The 14,586-nt window shown below is 41.5% G+C and overlaps 1 protein-coding gene across 1 annotated transcript in view; it reads right to left on the reverse strand.

Moving 5' to 3' along the window:
- TTC39A (tetratricopeptide repeat domain 39A) overlaps nt 1-6,048 on the reverse strand; it is an 80,495-nt gene extending 74,447 nt beyond the window's left edge. Inside the window, exon 1 of the mRNA XM_032767336.1 lies at nt 5,984-6,048. Coding sequence (XP_032623227.1) covers nt 5,984-6,033 — 50 coding nt within the window. The 5' untranslated portion in view covers nt 6,034-6,048. The remainder of the gene's footprint in view (nt 1-5,983) is intronic.
- Nucleotides 6,049-14,586: the final 8,538 nt, after the last annotated feature.

Genomic DNA, 14,586 nt, shown 5'->3' on the forward strand with positions numbered 1-14,586 from the left:
ATATGTTGGGTAAATTACTCATTGTAAACCATTTACTCAGCACTAATGATTAACAAGTTGTAACAGCTCCTTCCTCCTTAATTCAAACCAGCAATGGCCTTTTTCACTAGAAACATGCAATCTTTGGGCAGGCAAAACTCCTTGGACTGAGATGGATGAAATTAGAGGTTTTCTAACAATAAATTTGTTGTTAGAAGAAATATTGATTAGTTGATCATAACATAGATAAGGTACATTTCTTACAGGTGCATTTGTAAAATTTGGTTTACATTGGAGTTAGTTTTCAATACTTGTTCTTTTGGGGTTTATGCGTTTTGTTGCATTTTCTTATAGTTCTCTATTGACCAGCATGTTTTTAATTCCCTTTTAATTAAATTTGTACAAAAAAGTTTCAAAATAAATTGCTCAGTGATCAGATGTATTGGAAATGGAAAACGAAATGTTAATTGTGTATCTATTGCTGTACAATTCTGTGTACCTCTACAGCACTCATAAAACATATAAGAATAATACAAAATATTCTGACATACTGAGAATGATTGCCTGTGCCTTTAACCAGTTTTTTGGAGCTGGAGGGGTAGGTAAAGTCACAGAATCATAGAAATGCAGGGCTAGAAGGAACTTTGAAAGGTCTTCTAGTCCAGCCCCCTGGGCTGAGGTCGGACCAAGTATACCTAAACCATCCCTGACAGGCGTTATGTAGCCTGTAATTAAAAACCTCCAATGACAGGGATTTCACAACCTCCCCTGGAAGTCTAGTCCAGTGCTTAAATAGCCTTAGAGTCAGAAAGATTTTCCTAATATTTAACTAAATCTCTCTTGCTGCAGAGTAAACCTATTACTTCTTGTCCTAGCTTCAATGACATAGAGAACACTGTCCTCTTTATAACAACCCTTATCATATTTGAAAACTTATCAGGCTACTCTTCAGTCTTCCTTCCTCAAGATTAAACGTGCTCAGTTTTTAACCTTTCCTCACACGTCAGGTTTTCTAAATCTTTTATCATTTTTGTTGCTCTCCTCTGGACTCACTCCAGTTTGTTCACATCTTTCCTAAAGTGTGGCCCCCAGAACTGGATACAGTACTCCAGCTAAGGCCTCACCAGTGCTGAGTAAGAGGGCACATCTACTACCTGTGTAATACACCCCAGAATGACATAAACCTTTCTCACAACTGCATCACTGTGCTGACTGATTCAATTTGTGATCTGCTACAACCTCCAGCTCCTTTTCAGAATACTACCCTCTACCCAACTATTCTCCATTTTGTAGCTGTGCATTTGATTTTTGCTTCCTAAATGTAGTACTTTGCACTTGCCTTTACTGAATTTCATTCAGACCAATTCTCCAATTTATCAAGTTTGTTTTGAATTCTAACCCTGTTCTTAAAAGTGCTTGCAACCCTTCCCATCTTTGTGTCATCTGAAAATGTATAAGCATACTCTCCAGTCCATTATCCAAGTCATTAATGAAAATATTGAGTAGTATCAGACCCTAGACAAATCTCCGTGGGACCTCTCTAGATATTTTGACAGTGAACCATTGATCACTACTCTTTGAGTATGGATTTTCAACTAGTTGTACACCCACCTTATGGTAATTGAATCTAGACCACATTTCCCTAGCGTGCTTATGAGAATGTCATATAGGGCTGTGTCAAAAGCCTTATTAAAATCTAGATTTAGCACATCTACAGTTTTCCTTCTATCCCCAAGGCCAGTAACTCTGTCAAAGGAGGAAGATAGGTTGGTTTGGTACAGTTTGTTCTTAAGAAATCCATGCTGGCAATTCCTTATAACTAGGGCCCTACCAAATTCACAGTCATGAAAAATACACCACAGACTCTGAAGTCTGGTCTCCCCACCAGAAATCTGCTCTTTTGTGTGCTTTTACCCTGAACTATACCAATTTCATGGGGAGACCAGCATTTCTCAAACTGGGGTCCTGACCCAAAAGAGCTGCAGGAGAGGTCGCAAGGTTATTTTAGGGGGTTGTGATATTGCCACCCTTACTCCTGTCCTGCCTTCAGAACTGGGTGGCCGGAGAACGGCGGCTGTTGGTCAGGCACCCAGCTCTGAAGACAGCACCTCACCAGCAGAAGCCCAGAAGTAAGGGTGGTAATGCCATACTTCTGCCACCTTTACTTTTGCACTGCTGCCTTCAAAGCTAGGCTGCTGACTGAGAGCCCAGCTCTGCAGGCAGCCGCGCACAAGTAAGGGTGGCAATACCATACCATGACAGCCTTACTTCTGCACTCCCGCTGGCAGCCACTCTGCCTTCAGAGCTGGGATTCCAGCCAGCAGCTGCCATTCTCCAGCTGCCCAGATCTGAAGGCAGTGCCGCCACCAGCAGCAACACAGAAGTAAGAGTAGCAGCACTGCACCCCCCTCACAACTCCTTTTTGGGTCAGGACCCCTACATTCACAACACTGTGAAGTTTCAGATTTAAAAAGCTGAAATCATGACAGTTACAATTTTTTAAATCTTATGACCGTGAAATTGACCAAAATGGACCGTGAATTTGGTAGGGCCCATTTATAACCCTATTATCCTTTAGGCACTTACAATTTGATAATTTAATAATTTGTTCCAGAATACTTCCCGGTATCAAAATTAGACTGACTGGTCTACAGTTCCCCGGGTCCTCTTTGTTTCCCTTTTTAAAGACGGGTACTATGTTTGGACTTCTGCAGTCCTCTGGGACCTTACCTGTGCTCCAAGAGTTCTCAAAGATAATTGTGAATGTTTCTGAGATTGCTTCAGTTAGTTCCTAAAGTACCCTAAGATGAAATTTATCAGGCCCCGCTGATTTGATTACATCTATCAACTAAATATTCTTTAACCTGTTCTTTCCCTTTGTGGGCTTGTGTACCTTCCCCCTTGTTGTTAATATTAATTGTGTTAAGTATCTGCTCACAATTATCCTTTACAGTGAAAACTGAAACAAAATAGGCATTAAAAACCTCAGCCTTCTTATGTAGTCTGTTATTATTAATTAGCCCCTTTCCCTGCTAAGTAGAGGACCTGAACTTCCTTTCATCTCTCTCTTGCTGACATGCTACTGGTATCAGATGGGGAGCAAAAACCCCTAAAATTGGGTGTCCTTCCTAGACTCCAGAGGGTGAATAAATGTGCAATTGCCCTCAACTGAGACATAATACATTATGTAATTTTCAGTGATTTACAGTATGAAAATCCAGATATCCAGGGTACTTAAAAGTACCTTGCAAAATATGTTAGATCAGAGCACAGGTAGGCAACCTATGGCAAACGAGCTGATTTTCAGTGGCACTCACACTGCCCAGGTCCTGGCCACCAGTCCGGGGGGCTCTGCATTTTAATTTAATTTTAAATGAAGCTTCTTAAACATTTTAAAAACCTTATTTACTTTATATACAACAATAATTTAGTTATATATTATAGATTTATAGAAAGAGACCTTCTAAAAACATTAAAATGTATTACTAGCACACAAAACCTTATATGAGAGTGAATAAATGAAGACTCAGCACAGCACTTCTGAAAGGTTGCCGACCCCTGGATCAGAGTATGAAAGTTAGGTCCAGTAGCTACAGGACAGAAACAAGAATTGAGTATACTGGATGTACTGAAAGCATCAGCAGGTAAGTCAGTGTGATTTCTGGCACATCCTTCCTTGTCTCTCAAAATTTTAAACAAAAATCACCTGATGCTTCTGAACATTCCTTCTTGTGCCCAAAACTTATTCTCCAACAAATGCCTGTGTAGTGTGGTCATAACCACACTGAGCCACTACCACATTAATCAATCTTCATTATGTAACAGCCTTGCAATACTATAATGAAAATGTATTAGCCCAGACATAAAAATATACTCACCTACCCTTAAGAATGGGAAGAAAAAAAAATGTAGTAGCCTGTCAGAAAAATTCTTGTCCAAGGAGAATATGTCAGTAGAATTGTGCAAGGCTGTTATAAAGACATTAAAACATCCTGCATTTTTAGCTTCTCACAATGGTTCTATAGGAAGTGTAAATTTGCCAATCACTCAGTTGCTTCACTGCTCTAAGTGCCACATACCACTTCCCTTGGTCCTCACCAACAACTCTAACCAACATTAATGGAAGCTCCACAGCAGACTGAGAGCCTTTAAGACTTATGCTCTAAAGCCCAGGAAACACTTTCTGTCATGGTTTTTCTAGATCAATTTAAATCTTGTATTGAAGTTATTCTCGACTCAATTTGCACATATAAATCCCACTATGCCCAGTGCAAATTACTCAAGTGTGGAAAGAGGTAAAAAATTGATCAACTCTGTAGATGCACTTTGAAACCACTTTATAAAATAATCAGATTCTAGGCTATAATGTACCCCAGACTGATCTTTTATCAGTAAATGTCTTCCTTGTCTGCTGAAGAACAATAGCTTTAAGTTTGTTATACAATCAAAGTCAATGTAACAAACTGTTTATTTCAAGAATCTTCATAGTAGGTGGGGAGTCTATTCTCAGAAGTAAAGAAGATACGCTAACTTTTATACTGGAGCACATAAGATTCCAGATCCTACCTAATTATTTAAACACAGATTCACTTGTTAACCAAAGTACCCCCTCCCCTCCACACACATACTAGAAGTTTATCAGTTTTAGCAATGTGCATGTGAGAGGGCTGAGTCTTACCTCCTGCAACACTAAATGTACTTTTTTTGAAATAAGATAAAATATTGAACTGTGCAACTGTAAGTGACAATGTTACACTACTAAGGTATGACATGAATCTTCTCAAACAAAAGCTTAAAAATAAGGCCTGGATCCTGCAAACAGTTACACATGTAAGTAGTACCACAAACTTCAATTCTACTATTCACATGAGTCAAGTTCAATTTACATTTAACTGTTATAGGACCAGGGGCTAAGTAAGTCCTTTATTTGAATGACCTAAGTAGAACAACCCCATTAGAGCAAAACAAAAAGGAGCAAATGATGAATACTTTGTGCTGATATGGCTAGCACCTTTAACACACTGGGAGAGTGAAGAACTTGCTCAAAGTTTCACATAAATCAGTATGCCGGTTGGAAATAAAACCCGGGATCTGACTCCCATGTCCCTGTTGTAATAATTAGATCACACTGCTCAAAAGGCATCAGAGTTCATAAACTGAGTTAAAACAACTGAAAGATCACATGAGCTTGATTTCCTTGCTAGCAAAACAGGGACTCCTCATCTCACCGAGTTTTTATTATTATTTAAATAAATGGCATCTCAGGCCAGCTCAAGAGCAGAAAACACATCTAATCTCAAATCTGTCTTCTTTGAGGAAGCAGGAACTATTTGTCAAAATATAAGAATACATCATCAATTGGGTCTAGCTAAGGATTGTTCATCCAGCAAACACACAGTCTCCATTTCACCCAACATTAAGATACCATAACCTACTTTCAAAATTAAATCATTACATGGCACAAGTTTCCTTTACAAAGGAGTGCCTGAGAAAACTGGAATGGCTAGCAGGTGCCATCAAGCCAGAACGTCATTACAATGGTTTTCAAAACAGGACTGAAAAATGCTTTAAAACGTTTAGGACAACCTAGTATTCTTCTCCCCAGAAGCAGCACTAGGTGTTTCCATGGACTGGGGCTGAATGTATGGGCTACCTACTGCACACAGGCTGGAGACGGTGACTCTTGCATTCTTCTAGCACAAGCCCAGCAAGGAGTCCCCATTCCCCCACCCCACCCCACCCCACCCCACCCCACGAGCTTTGCCTTCTGAGACACAAGGCAATGACGCCAGGTGACACCTGTGGCCATAAGGTGACCAGATCTCCTGATTTTATAGGGACGCTCCTGATATTTGGGGCTTTTTCTTAAACAGGCTCCTATTACCCCCCACACTCTGTCCTCATTTTTCACACCTGCTGTCTGGTCACCCTATGGGGCCAGGCCCCTGGGCCCAGCCGCGCGCCCCCGGCACCCGAGGGCAGCGGGCCCCTGCTTGGCGCAGACGTGAGGTCGCTTTTCCTGCTGCCGGATCTGCGGGCGGCTCGGAAGTCCATGGACGCCGCGGGAGGGGCCGGCTGCCCGGACTCCAGCTGTGCGCCAGGCTCGGGCCGATGCAGCGGCCGTCCCGTCCCATGGTGGGACCCAGCCAAAGCAGGCGGCGGCCTCAGGTCGGGCTCTCCCCTGGGCAGGGCCGCTGGCTCCGGAGCGGCCGCGCCTACAGGTTAGCGGCGGCTCCAGCTCCCAGCTCCGGCAGTTCGCATCGCTGGGTCTTAACAGGGCCCGGGTTCGTGGCGCCCGCGTGCCGGGAAGGTGCGCGCAGTGCACCGCTTTGCAGCCGGGCCAAGAGCCCAAGCGGGGCGCAGGGCTGGCCCCGGGGGACCCCGCCAGGGCAGAGCGCTGACCCGACTGTTCCCGGCGCCAGGGAATTGTGACGAGGGAGCCCAGCGGATTGTAACAACACAATGGTGCACAGGGCGGCATTCACGTGCACGAGTTATGTGCAGGCTGCTGCCAAATTCATAATCCCAAATCAAACTTTGCTAGACTTTAGGTCTCTGGCGTCGGTCGCGGTTTAATTCCCTCCGTCCCATTATCCCTTCCACATTCAAAGTTCAGGTCCATTAAATAAAATATGGCAGAAGAGTAAGGTTCTGCTCCTTGCACCTCCATGGACATCATTTCTCCCTCTTACTTTACAAGTAGGAAAGTGGAGGTAACAGCAGTAGCAGAAGGAGGGCCTGAGAGATTTCATGAGGTGTGTGTGTTTAAAAACTGTATGTGAAAGGTTAGAGACCCGAACTGACAGGCCTGAAGACCCATTTTTAAAAATCTATTGTCAGATATTAACAGTGATAGATGGACCTACTGACACATTCAAACCAGGACCCAGACTTCCCTCCCATCAGCTCTTCCACAGCTGTTCACATGCAAGGTTTCAGTTTGTGATCATTTAACTAGACATATTTCTTATTTCCAAACGAAAGGGAAGATAGTTAAGTTTCACAATCATGTTTCCTATTTTATATAAATACCATTTCTGTTACAGGTGTTTTAGGTAAGAAAATTTCAAAATTAACTATTTAGTGCTGAATGCCACAGGCAGTTGTCAACCCAAACTTAATAAAATTAGACTTGGGGGGGGGGGGTAAGGTAGGGGGTAATTTGTGATAGGGAATTAAAATTCAGAATTGTCCATAACATTAAAAGAAAACATCTAAATGAAACACTATACAGTACTGTGTGCAGATCTGGTCACCCCATCTCACAAAAGATATATTAGAATTGGGAAAAGTACAAAGAAGGGCAACACAAATCGTGAATGGTATGGAGAAAATTAGTAAGGAAGTGTTATTTCCCCTTTCACATGACCCAAGAACCAAGAGTCACCTGATGAAATTAATAGGCAGCAGGTTTAAAACAAACAAGCAGAAGTACTTATTCACACAACACACAGTCAATTTGTTGCCAGGGAATATTGTGAAGACAAAAGATAACTGGGTTCACAAAAGAATTAGGTAAATTCATAGGTCTGAATTTAACCCAGGTTGTTTTTCAGTAAAGATTATTGGAGATAGGCCCAAAACAAATTCATTAATCCAAAACACTCCTTTGAATTCCGGGGTTCAAATACCTACATTTTGCAAAGGGATTGTAATATTTGTAAATGGCCAAGCCAAAACCTCACATAGAAACAGCCCTGAACTGTAGAGTGTATGAAATCTAGATCCAAATTTTGAAGCTTTCACTATCTCTATACCTTTCAGAATACACTGAATATTTAAAAACTAGGAAGGGTTAATAGTCATGAAAATGGAGATATTTGTGCATTTGAAAATCTCTTTCTGCATACAGGGCGGGTGCAAGGCTATTTCACGCCCTAGGCAAAACTTCCACCTTGTGTCCTCCTTCCTCCCAGCCCTGTGGCAGCTCTCCGCCACCCCCTGCCCTAAGGCGCCCCCCTGTGGCAGCTTCCCCTGGCCCAGGGAGCTGTGTGGCAGCTCCCTGCCCCAGCTCACCTCTGCTCTGCCTCCTCCCCCAGCATGCCATCGCTGCTCCACTTCTCCCACCTCCCAGGCTTGCGGCGCCAATCAGCTGTTTGGTGCTGCAAGCCTAGGAGGAAGAGAAGCAGAGTGGGGCAGCGTGCTCAGGGGAGGAGGCGGAGCAGAGGTGAGCTGGGGCAAGGAGCAGTTCCCCGAGGCCCATGGCCCCCTTTACTTGCTGGAGGCGGCCCTCCCCGCACCTCCCGCTCCCTCCGCCTATATGCTGACGACTTGGGCGGATGAAGATCCAGCCGCCATTGAAGGACCCAAAATGTTGCCCCCCAAATGCTAGCACCCTCGGTGACCACCTAGGTCGCCTAATGGGTTGCACCGGCCCTGTCTGCATAGCTAATCCTGCACATCCGAAGTTCCTTGTTATACATTCACTTCTGGAGGAAGACTGTACATTCCGTCTACGGTACATCTAAAGTGCTTTTCATTTATTTAAAATACATCACCCACATAAAGTTGGATGCTGGAGAGTGCTGAAGAATAAGTACAAATCCAGGCTAATCCACAAAGGTGAGAGTCTGAATAAGTGAGGAAATTGTGTCCCTCTAATGGTTCAGGCACTGCTACAGTAGCAGTTTCATCCTGACAATATCCCACCTGACCATTAAGAAGCAAAAGGTAACAGGTTGCAAGAGAGCCCCATCTAGTCCTCATTGGCTACACACACAACACACCCTGCATTACAGCTGCTAAGAGTAGAAATTGTAAAATAGGGGAAAGCATAGAGAATCCCAGGGTTCCAAAAGGGCTTCAGAAGATTCTTTGCTCTCCCACAAAAAAAAAAATCCAAGTGAGAATTGGAATAATCATCCCCTTATTCTTAAACTGGTATTACAACTTCAGTTCAGCAAAATTATTCCAAAGGTAATTTCTGAGCTGTGAAAATGTTTCTGTATTGACTTTTTTGGGATCAGATGAATATTGCAGTATATTAGGCTGTGCAGATACATGGAACTTTTCAGACCAGCCTGCTATGGTGGTGATATGAATAGCCCAGTGTGATATGAATAGCCCAGTGTGTAAATTCTTTAAACTAGGCAGAAACTATACTGGAATACATATTTAATACTGATAGAGTTTTTGTGTTGACTCCTGGATAATCAAATGTATTGGTAATAAATCAATGTTAGCTTCTCTTTGTGATATTTCTGCCTTATACATTTTAATTTAATATGCGTTAGTGAACTTACCAACTCTTCGTCCAACAAAAAAGAAAAAGCCACAAACAGTATTCAAAGCCATTAGACACATAGTATCCCACCTTTCTAGTGTTCTTTATGCATTGTAATGGAATTACGTTCAGTTCAAGCACACTTGTGAATGCAGCTTTTGTTCACTCCATCTTAGTAAAGAGCCTGGGTCTTCTAGAAGAAGAAATAGACATCATTTAAGTGTAAATTTTGTAGGACCTCCAGGATTTGAGTTATTTATTTTATAGAACTCAAAAGTACAAATACTACATGTTCTCTGCCCCAGAGCATTAACTTAGCAATGACACAAAAGGGATATCAAGGGTAAAGATAACAACAAGACTACTCCCTTTGCACAACAATACTTAACACAGCTGATGGAATAAAAATTGTTTGTATTAATAAATTAAGATGAATTAATTTCCTATGAGTATCTTCATAGAAGTGAATCATAAGGAGGAATTTTTTTACCCTTGTAAACTGGAAACACCAGATTGAATTGGCTAGATTGAAAAGGCCACTGTTGATAGAGACAAATGTTCAGACCTTCGGATGATAGCACAAAGAGTGAAGAGTGAAAGCTAAATCACTTTATGGTATTTAATATTTACATTACATTTATTGTTTAAAGATACGGAAATCAGGAAGAAACACTCTGTTGTTGCTACAGTAAAAGCAAGAATAAACCATGTAATGGAAAAACTAGCAGTTTCAGCAAAATGAAACCACTTATGGCGCTCACTTATAAAAACGCTCCAAAAGAAGAGAGATTCTAGCAGTCACCGTGACTTGTTGAAGAAGCCCTAAAAGTTGTCTGCCAAGTGAGTGGTGAGGGCCTGTGCCTTGCAGCCCTACCCCTGGCTACTGGATGAAATCCTGACTTAGGTCAACAGGAGTTTTGCCACAGATTTCAATAGGGTCAGGAGTTCACCCACCATTCCTGACAGACAACTCTAAACCTAAGGCATCTTAAGTTATTTTTTTTCCAAATAGCACTTTAGCATTCTTTTTGTTGTGATACTGGCTGTATACACAGATAGAGGAGAACAAACAGTATAAAACCTCTCCTGCCCATGATATATATTGAATTAAAAATTGATCTTTTTAATTTCACATTGAAATGGGGTACAATTCCTGTAACTCTGGATAAAAACTTGCTCTTTTCCCAGGGACTGTAGTTACATTTCAAAAATTAAACTATTTGGCATATGCAAATAATACCACAATTCACACTGGAAACATGTCCAACCAGGACAGATAATAGTAATAAAATACTCTGCACTTCCACAGTGCCCTGAGGATCTCAAAATCTTTATTATACAATGTGTATATTGCAGTAGGTTAGGTTAGGCCTCATTGTGCAAGATGTTCTACAAACAATACATTAAAAACATTAAGCCTCAAAACTATTGGAAGATAGGGAAATATTGTCATTGTTTAACAGATAATTAAATTAAAAATGACTTGCCCAAGGTCATACAACAAATCATTGGTAGAACCAGGAAGGAATCCAGGAGTCTTAGTGTCTCAAGAAGCCCCACTCCATTCTTCTCCTCACTAGACAGCTTTGACTATCACCTTGTCATAGCTTCCTACTCAGATTTGAACCTTAGCGTTCATAAACTGAGAAGCTAGCATGAACCCTCTAAGCTTAATTACCAGCTTAGATCTGATATTGCTGCCACCAGCCAAGTGATTTCCAGGGCTTGGCTCCCTCTCTGGTATCCCAAAACCTTCTTTGGGGGACCCCAAGACTCAGAAGCCCTGAGTCTTACACCAAAGGGAAAAAACACCTCTCCCCTGTCGCCTCTTATGCTCACCCCACATCCCACCTCCCTGGTTTTCCTGAGAATACGCAACTTAAACGCCTTGAAAGCAACAGAGAGCAATCAAGCCCCCTTCCCCTGAGCACCAGATTCAAAAACCTAGGCAACGCAACACAAAGAGATTCCCCTCTGCTCATCACAATCCTACCGTAACCAAGAAAAACTCAAAAGTTTAAAAAGAAAGGCGTTATATAAAAAAGAAAAAAAAAGACAAGAAACTGACATCAGGTTGACAATTCACAGGGTCAATACTTAAAAAGAAAAATATAAAACACCGGATCTCAAAAGATATCCATTTAAAAACATCCCGCAACACAACAATGTAAATACAAAAAAAATAACGCTATTCGCGTTTCTATGTACTTACACTGGGAAACAGAAATTAGACGGACTCGGAAAATCCTTCTCATACTGAGGAGAGCACAGAACAGACAAAGACCCAAGACCAAGAAACACCCACAAATTCCCTCCCTTAAGCTTTGAAAAATCCAGTTTCCTGATTGGTCCTCTTGTCAGGTGTTTGGTTCCCTTTGTTAACCCTTTACAGGTGAAAGAAACATTAACCCTTAGCTATCTGTTTATGACACACCTCCAATCTGTTCTAATGTTTTGGGCATTGGCTACCCTCAGTAGTTAGCCAGCAGTGTAGCTGTATGGCTGTAAACCCCTAAAATTCACAATTTACACTAGCATAAGTTGTTATACAAGTGTAAATCACATGTACACTAGTGGTTTGCACATGTGCATTACACTGCTGGCTAAACTCCAGTGTAGACCAGACCCAATAAGACTTGTACCAAAAGAATGGAGTTGCAGTCTTGAAACAGGTAAGGTGAAAGATATTGTCTAGTTCTACTAGTGATTTATTAAATGACAGCTCTGGTTATTACTGTTTTGTCATTTAGACTTGAGTTTCACAATTACAGAGGATTACAACTCTTGTCTGTATGCCTGCTATCTCATTAAGAAGGTAAACTATAGAATTAGGTTCATGGGTACCCCATTTGTCTATTAGTAACTTATACAACTGACTTTATGGAACATCATAAAAAAGCAAGCTTGCTAAGTTAGGTTCAAATAATTGTTTCAAATGGATGACAAATCACTTCATTTGTTACTTCATCCACTTCTATAAATTCACCTATTTCTCCCTTACAACTGTCTCTCTGAAAACAAACTTAAGCTCTCCTCTTCTACCCATGTTACAAGAGACATGGAACTAGCATGTGAATGAGTCCATGCTTCCTTCCTCTAGTCAGATTGTTCAGTGCGCTTAGGCATGAGTGTGATTTAAACTTTTTAGTAATGAAACTGGCACTTTGAAATATGTATCTGTTTCAGTGCTGAGGCTCAAATTCTGAGTACTGAATTAGGATGTCTGATATTTCAGTCACTGCCTAAAATCTCTGATGAAGAAGACTAGAAAATACATTATTCAGATTGTTCAAGATTTAACATGGAGATAGGAATTTGCTACAAGAAATCATGGCCATAGGAAAAGCCTGGCTATTTAAACAGCATATATAAGTATATGGAGGCATAAAACTACACCACATACATAAATTATCGTTTACCCCCAAGCACGTTACCAACTGCGTATACAGGAATGATTTCATTCACCATTGAAGTGGAGCCACTTCTAGGATGGAATGCTGCAGCTGTTTAACATACTGTGTACAGCAACACTAGACAACAGCATAGGCAAAAATTCAAAAAAGAATGTGTACAAAGGAAACAAGGAAATTGCGTGTAGTAGTAACTGGTACTTTAGCACTTTTCTTTAAAGTGACTCACTTTACAAATGGTGGGTTTTATCACCATTTTACAATTGTGGAAATGGAAAGAGTTATTTAAAGTGACTTGGTATTGTCAGTGAGTCACTGACTGTATAATCTAAGTCCTCTGCTCTACGCACTTTAAAACACCGCCTGCTTAAGGAGGCAGTACAATTATACAAACTGGAATTTGGCTACAAGTAGAGTCACTGTACTGTTGTGGAACATTGTACTGTTGTGGAATTTTTCATCACAAGTGGTCAGTGGACATTGGTTTTATGCCTTAGCCACGAGAAAGTAACTCCCACAGCACAATGCTTGAACAAAGCGAAGGGTGCCATCCCCATCACCAGCCTGTTACACGTTAGGTCACAGTGGAATTCTATCTGAATATTGATAAGGGCTGATTTTCTTTAGTCTGTGAGATCTCTCATGAAGAGTCAGAATCCATTAACTATGGCTGTAAGATCTGAACTACAGTTTCTGCTAAGAACTTTTCAATATAGGCCCAGAGTCCAGACCTTGGCTTGGATTATGGGGGTTGGCTAATAGAGAACAGATAACCTTGTGTGTTTCAAGTCAGTGAGCGGAGTCAGCATAACTCTGAATGTAATTGGGCGTCCTTATTGTGAGTTACAGACACATGAAGCGCTGAGAAAGGCCTCACAGTTACTCCCTAATGCAGGGAGGGGATAGTGATACAATACCCCTCAGATCCTAGACAAAGTTTGGGGAGAGGCCTAATATGATTGACATACACTATGACACCCTCCCCTCACAAATGTATGCCAGTCCTAGTCCACAGAAATGCAAGGGTAAGCTTGTGAAATTAAGTACTAATTACTGCTTTTTTGCTTTAAATCTCTAGGAATCTACCTGTTGGTCAACGAAGAGAGCTGCTACCTCATTCCCCTGGATCCCAAAATTAGGATTTAACCTATATACTTTAACAGAGATAGTTTGGGGATAATTACCGGTGTGTCAGCAATATGTTAATTTGGTCCATGGGCGGAACCATTATATAATCTTTTAGACCAGTGTTTCCCAAACTTGGGATGCCACTTGCGTAGAGAAAGCCCCTGGTGGGCCGGGCCAGTTTGTTTACCTGCTGCGTCCACATGTTTGGTCAGTACGTCCCTCGGCCTGCGCTGCTTCCAGCATCTCCCATTGACCTGGAGCGGCTTATTGTGCTTATCTTGTCTTGCTGTTAGAACCTATCCAGGGGTTTGGGAAAACCCATCGCTGTCACTTCTTTCCACCCAACAAGCACCATATATAATCTATTGTAACTAATTGTTTTGCAGTGTCTCTGAGCCTAATAAGCAAAGTGACACTCTGCCAGTGCTGTGCGTAATAAACTCCTGTGCTTGACTCTACAGAGTGTGGATTATTGTTCCTTCAATCAAGACTATAACCTAAGGTGTCATGGGTGCAAACAGTTTCAACTACGAAAGTAGTTTTTAATTCTGCAAAGAGAAGGAACTGCAAACCAGTTAATTCTTTTACAAAGCACACTGCTATTTTTCTCACTCCCCTTAGCTTGTCAACGTTTAGCACTAGTCACTGAATTGTGAGCATTCCCTATGCTGATTTTGGGATCCCATGCATCGAAGTTAAGTAAAATACCACCTAATCTTGGAAAATTAGGTATTAATAGCTCACTATTACCACTGTTCTCTTGATGTTGAAGCAACTTCTCTATAAACAGGAGCATTGCGTCTGAAACTCAACTGGCTAGTGACCAATGATTGTCCAGGCATTGGA

The sequence above is a fragment of the Chelonoidis abingdonii genome, chromosome 7 (genome assembly GCF_003597395.2).
Source record: "Chelonoidis abingdonii isolate Lonesome George chromosome 7, CheloAbing_2.0, whole genome shotgun sequence".
Taxonomy (NCBI): Eukaryota; Metazoa; Chordata; order Testudines; family Testudinidae; genus Chelonoidis; species Chelonoidis abingdonii.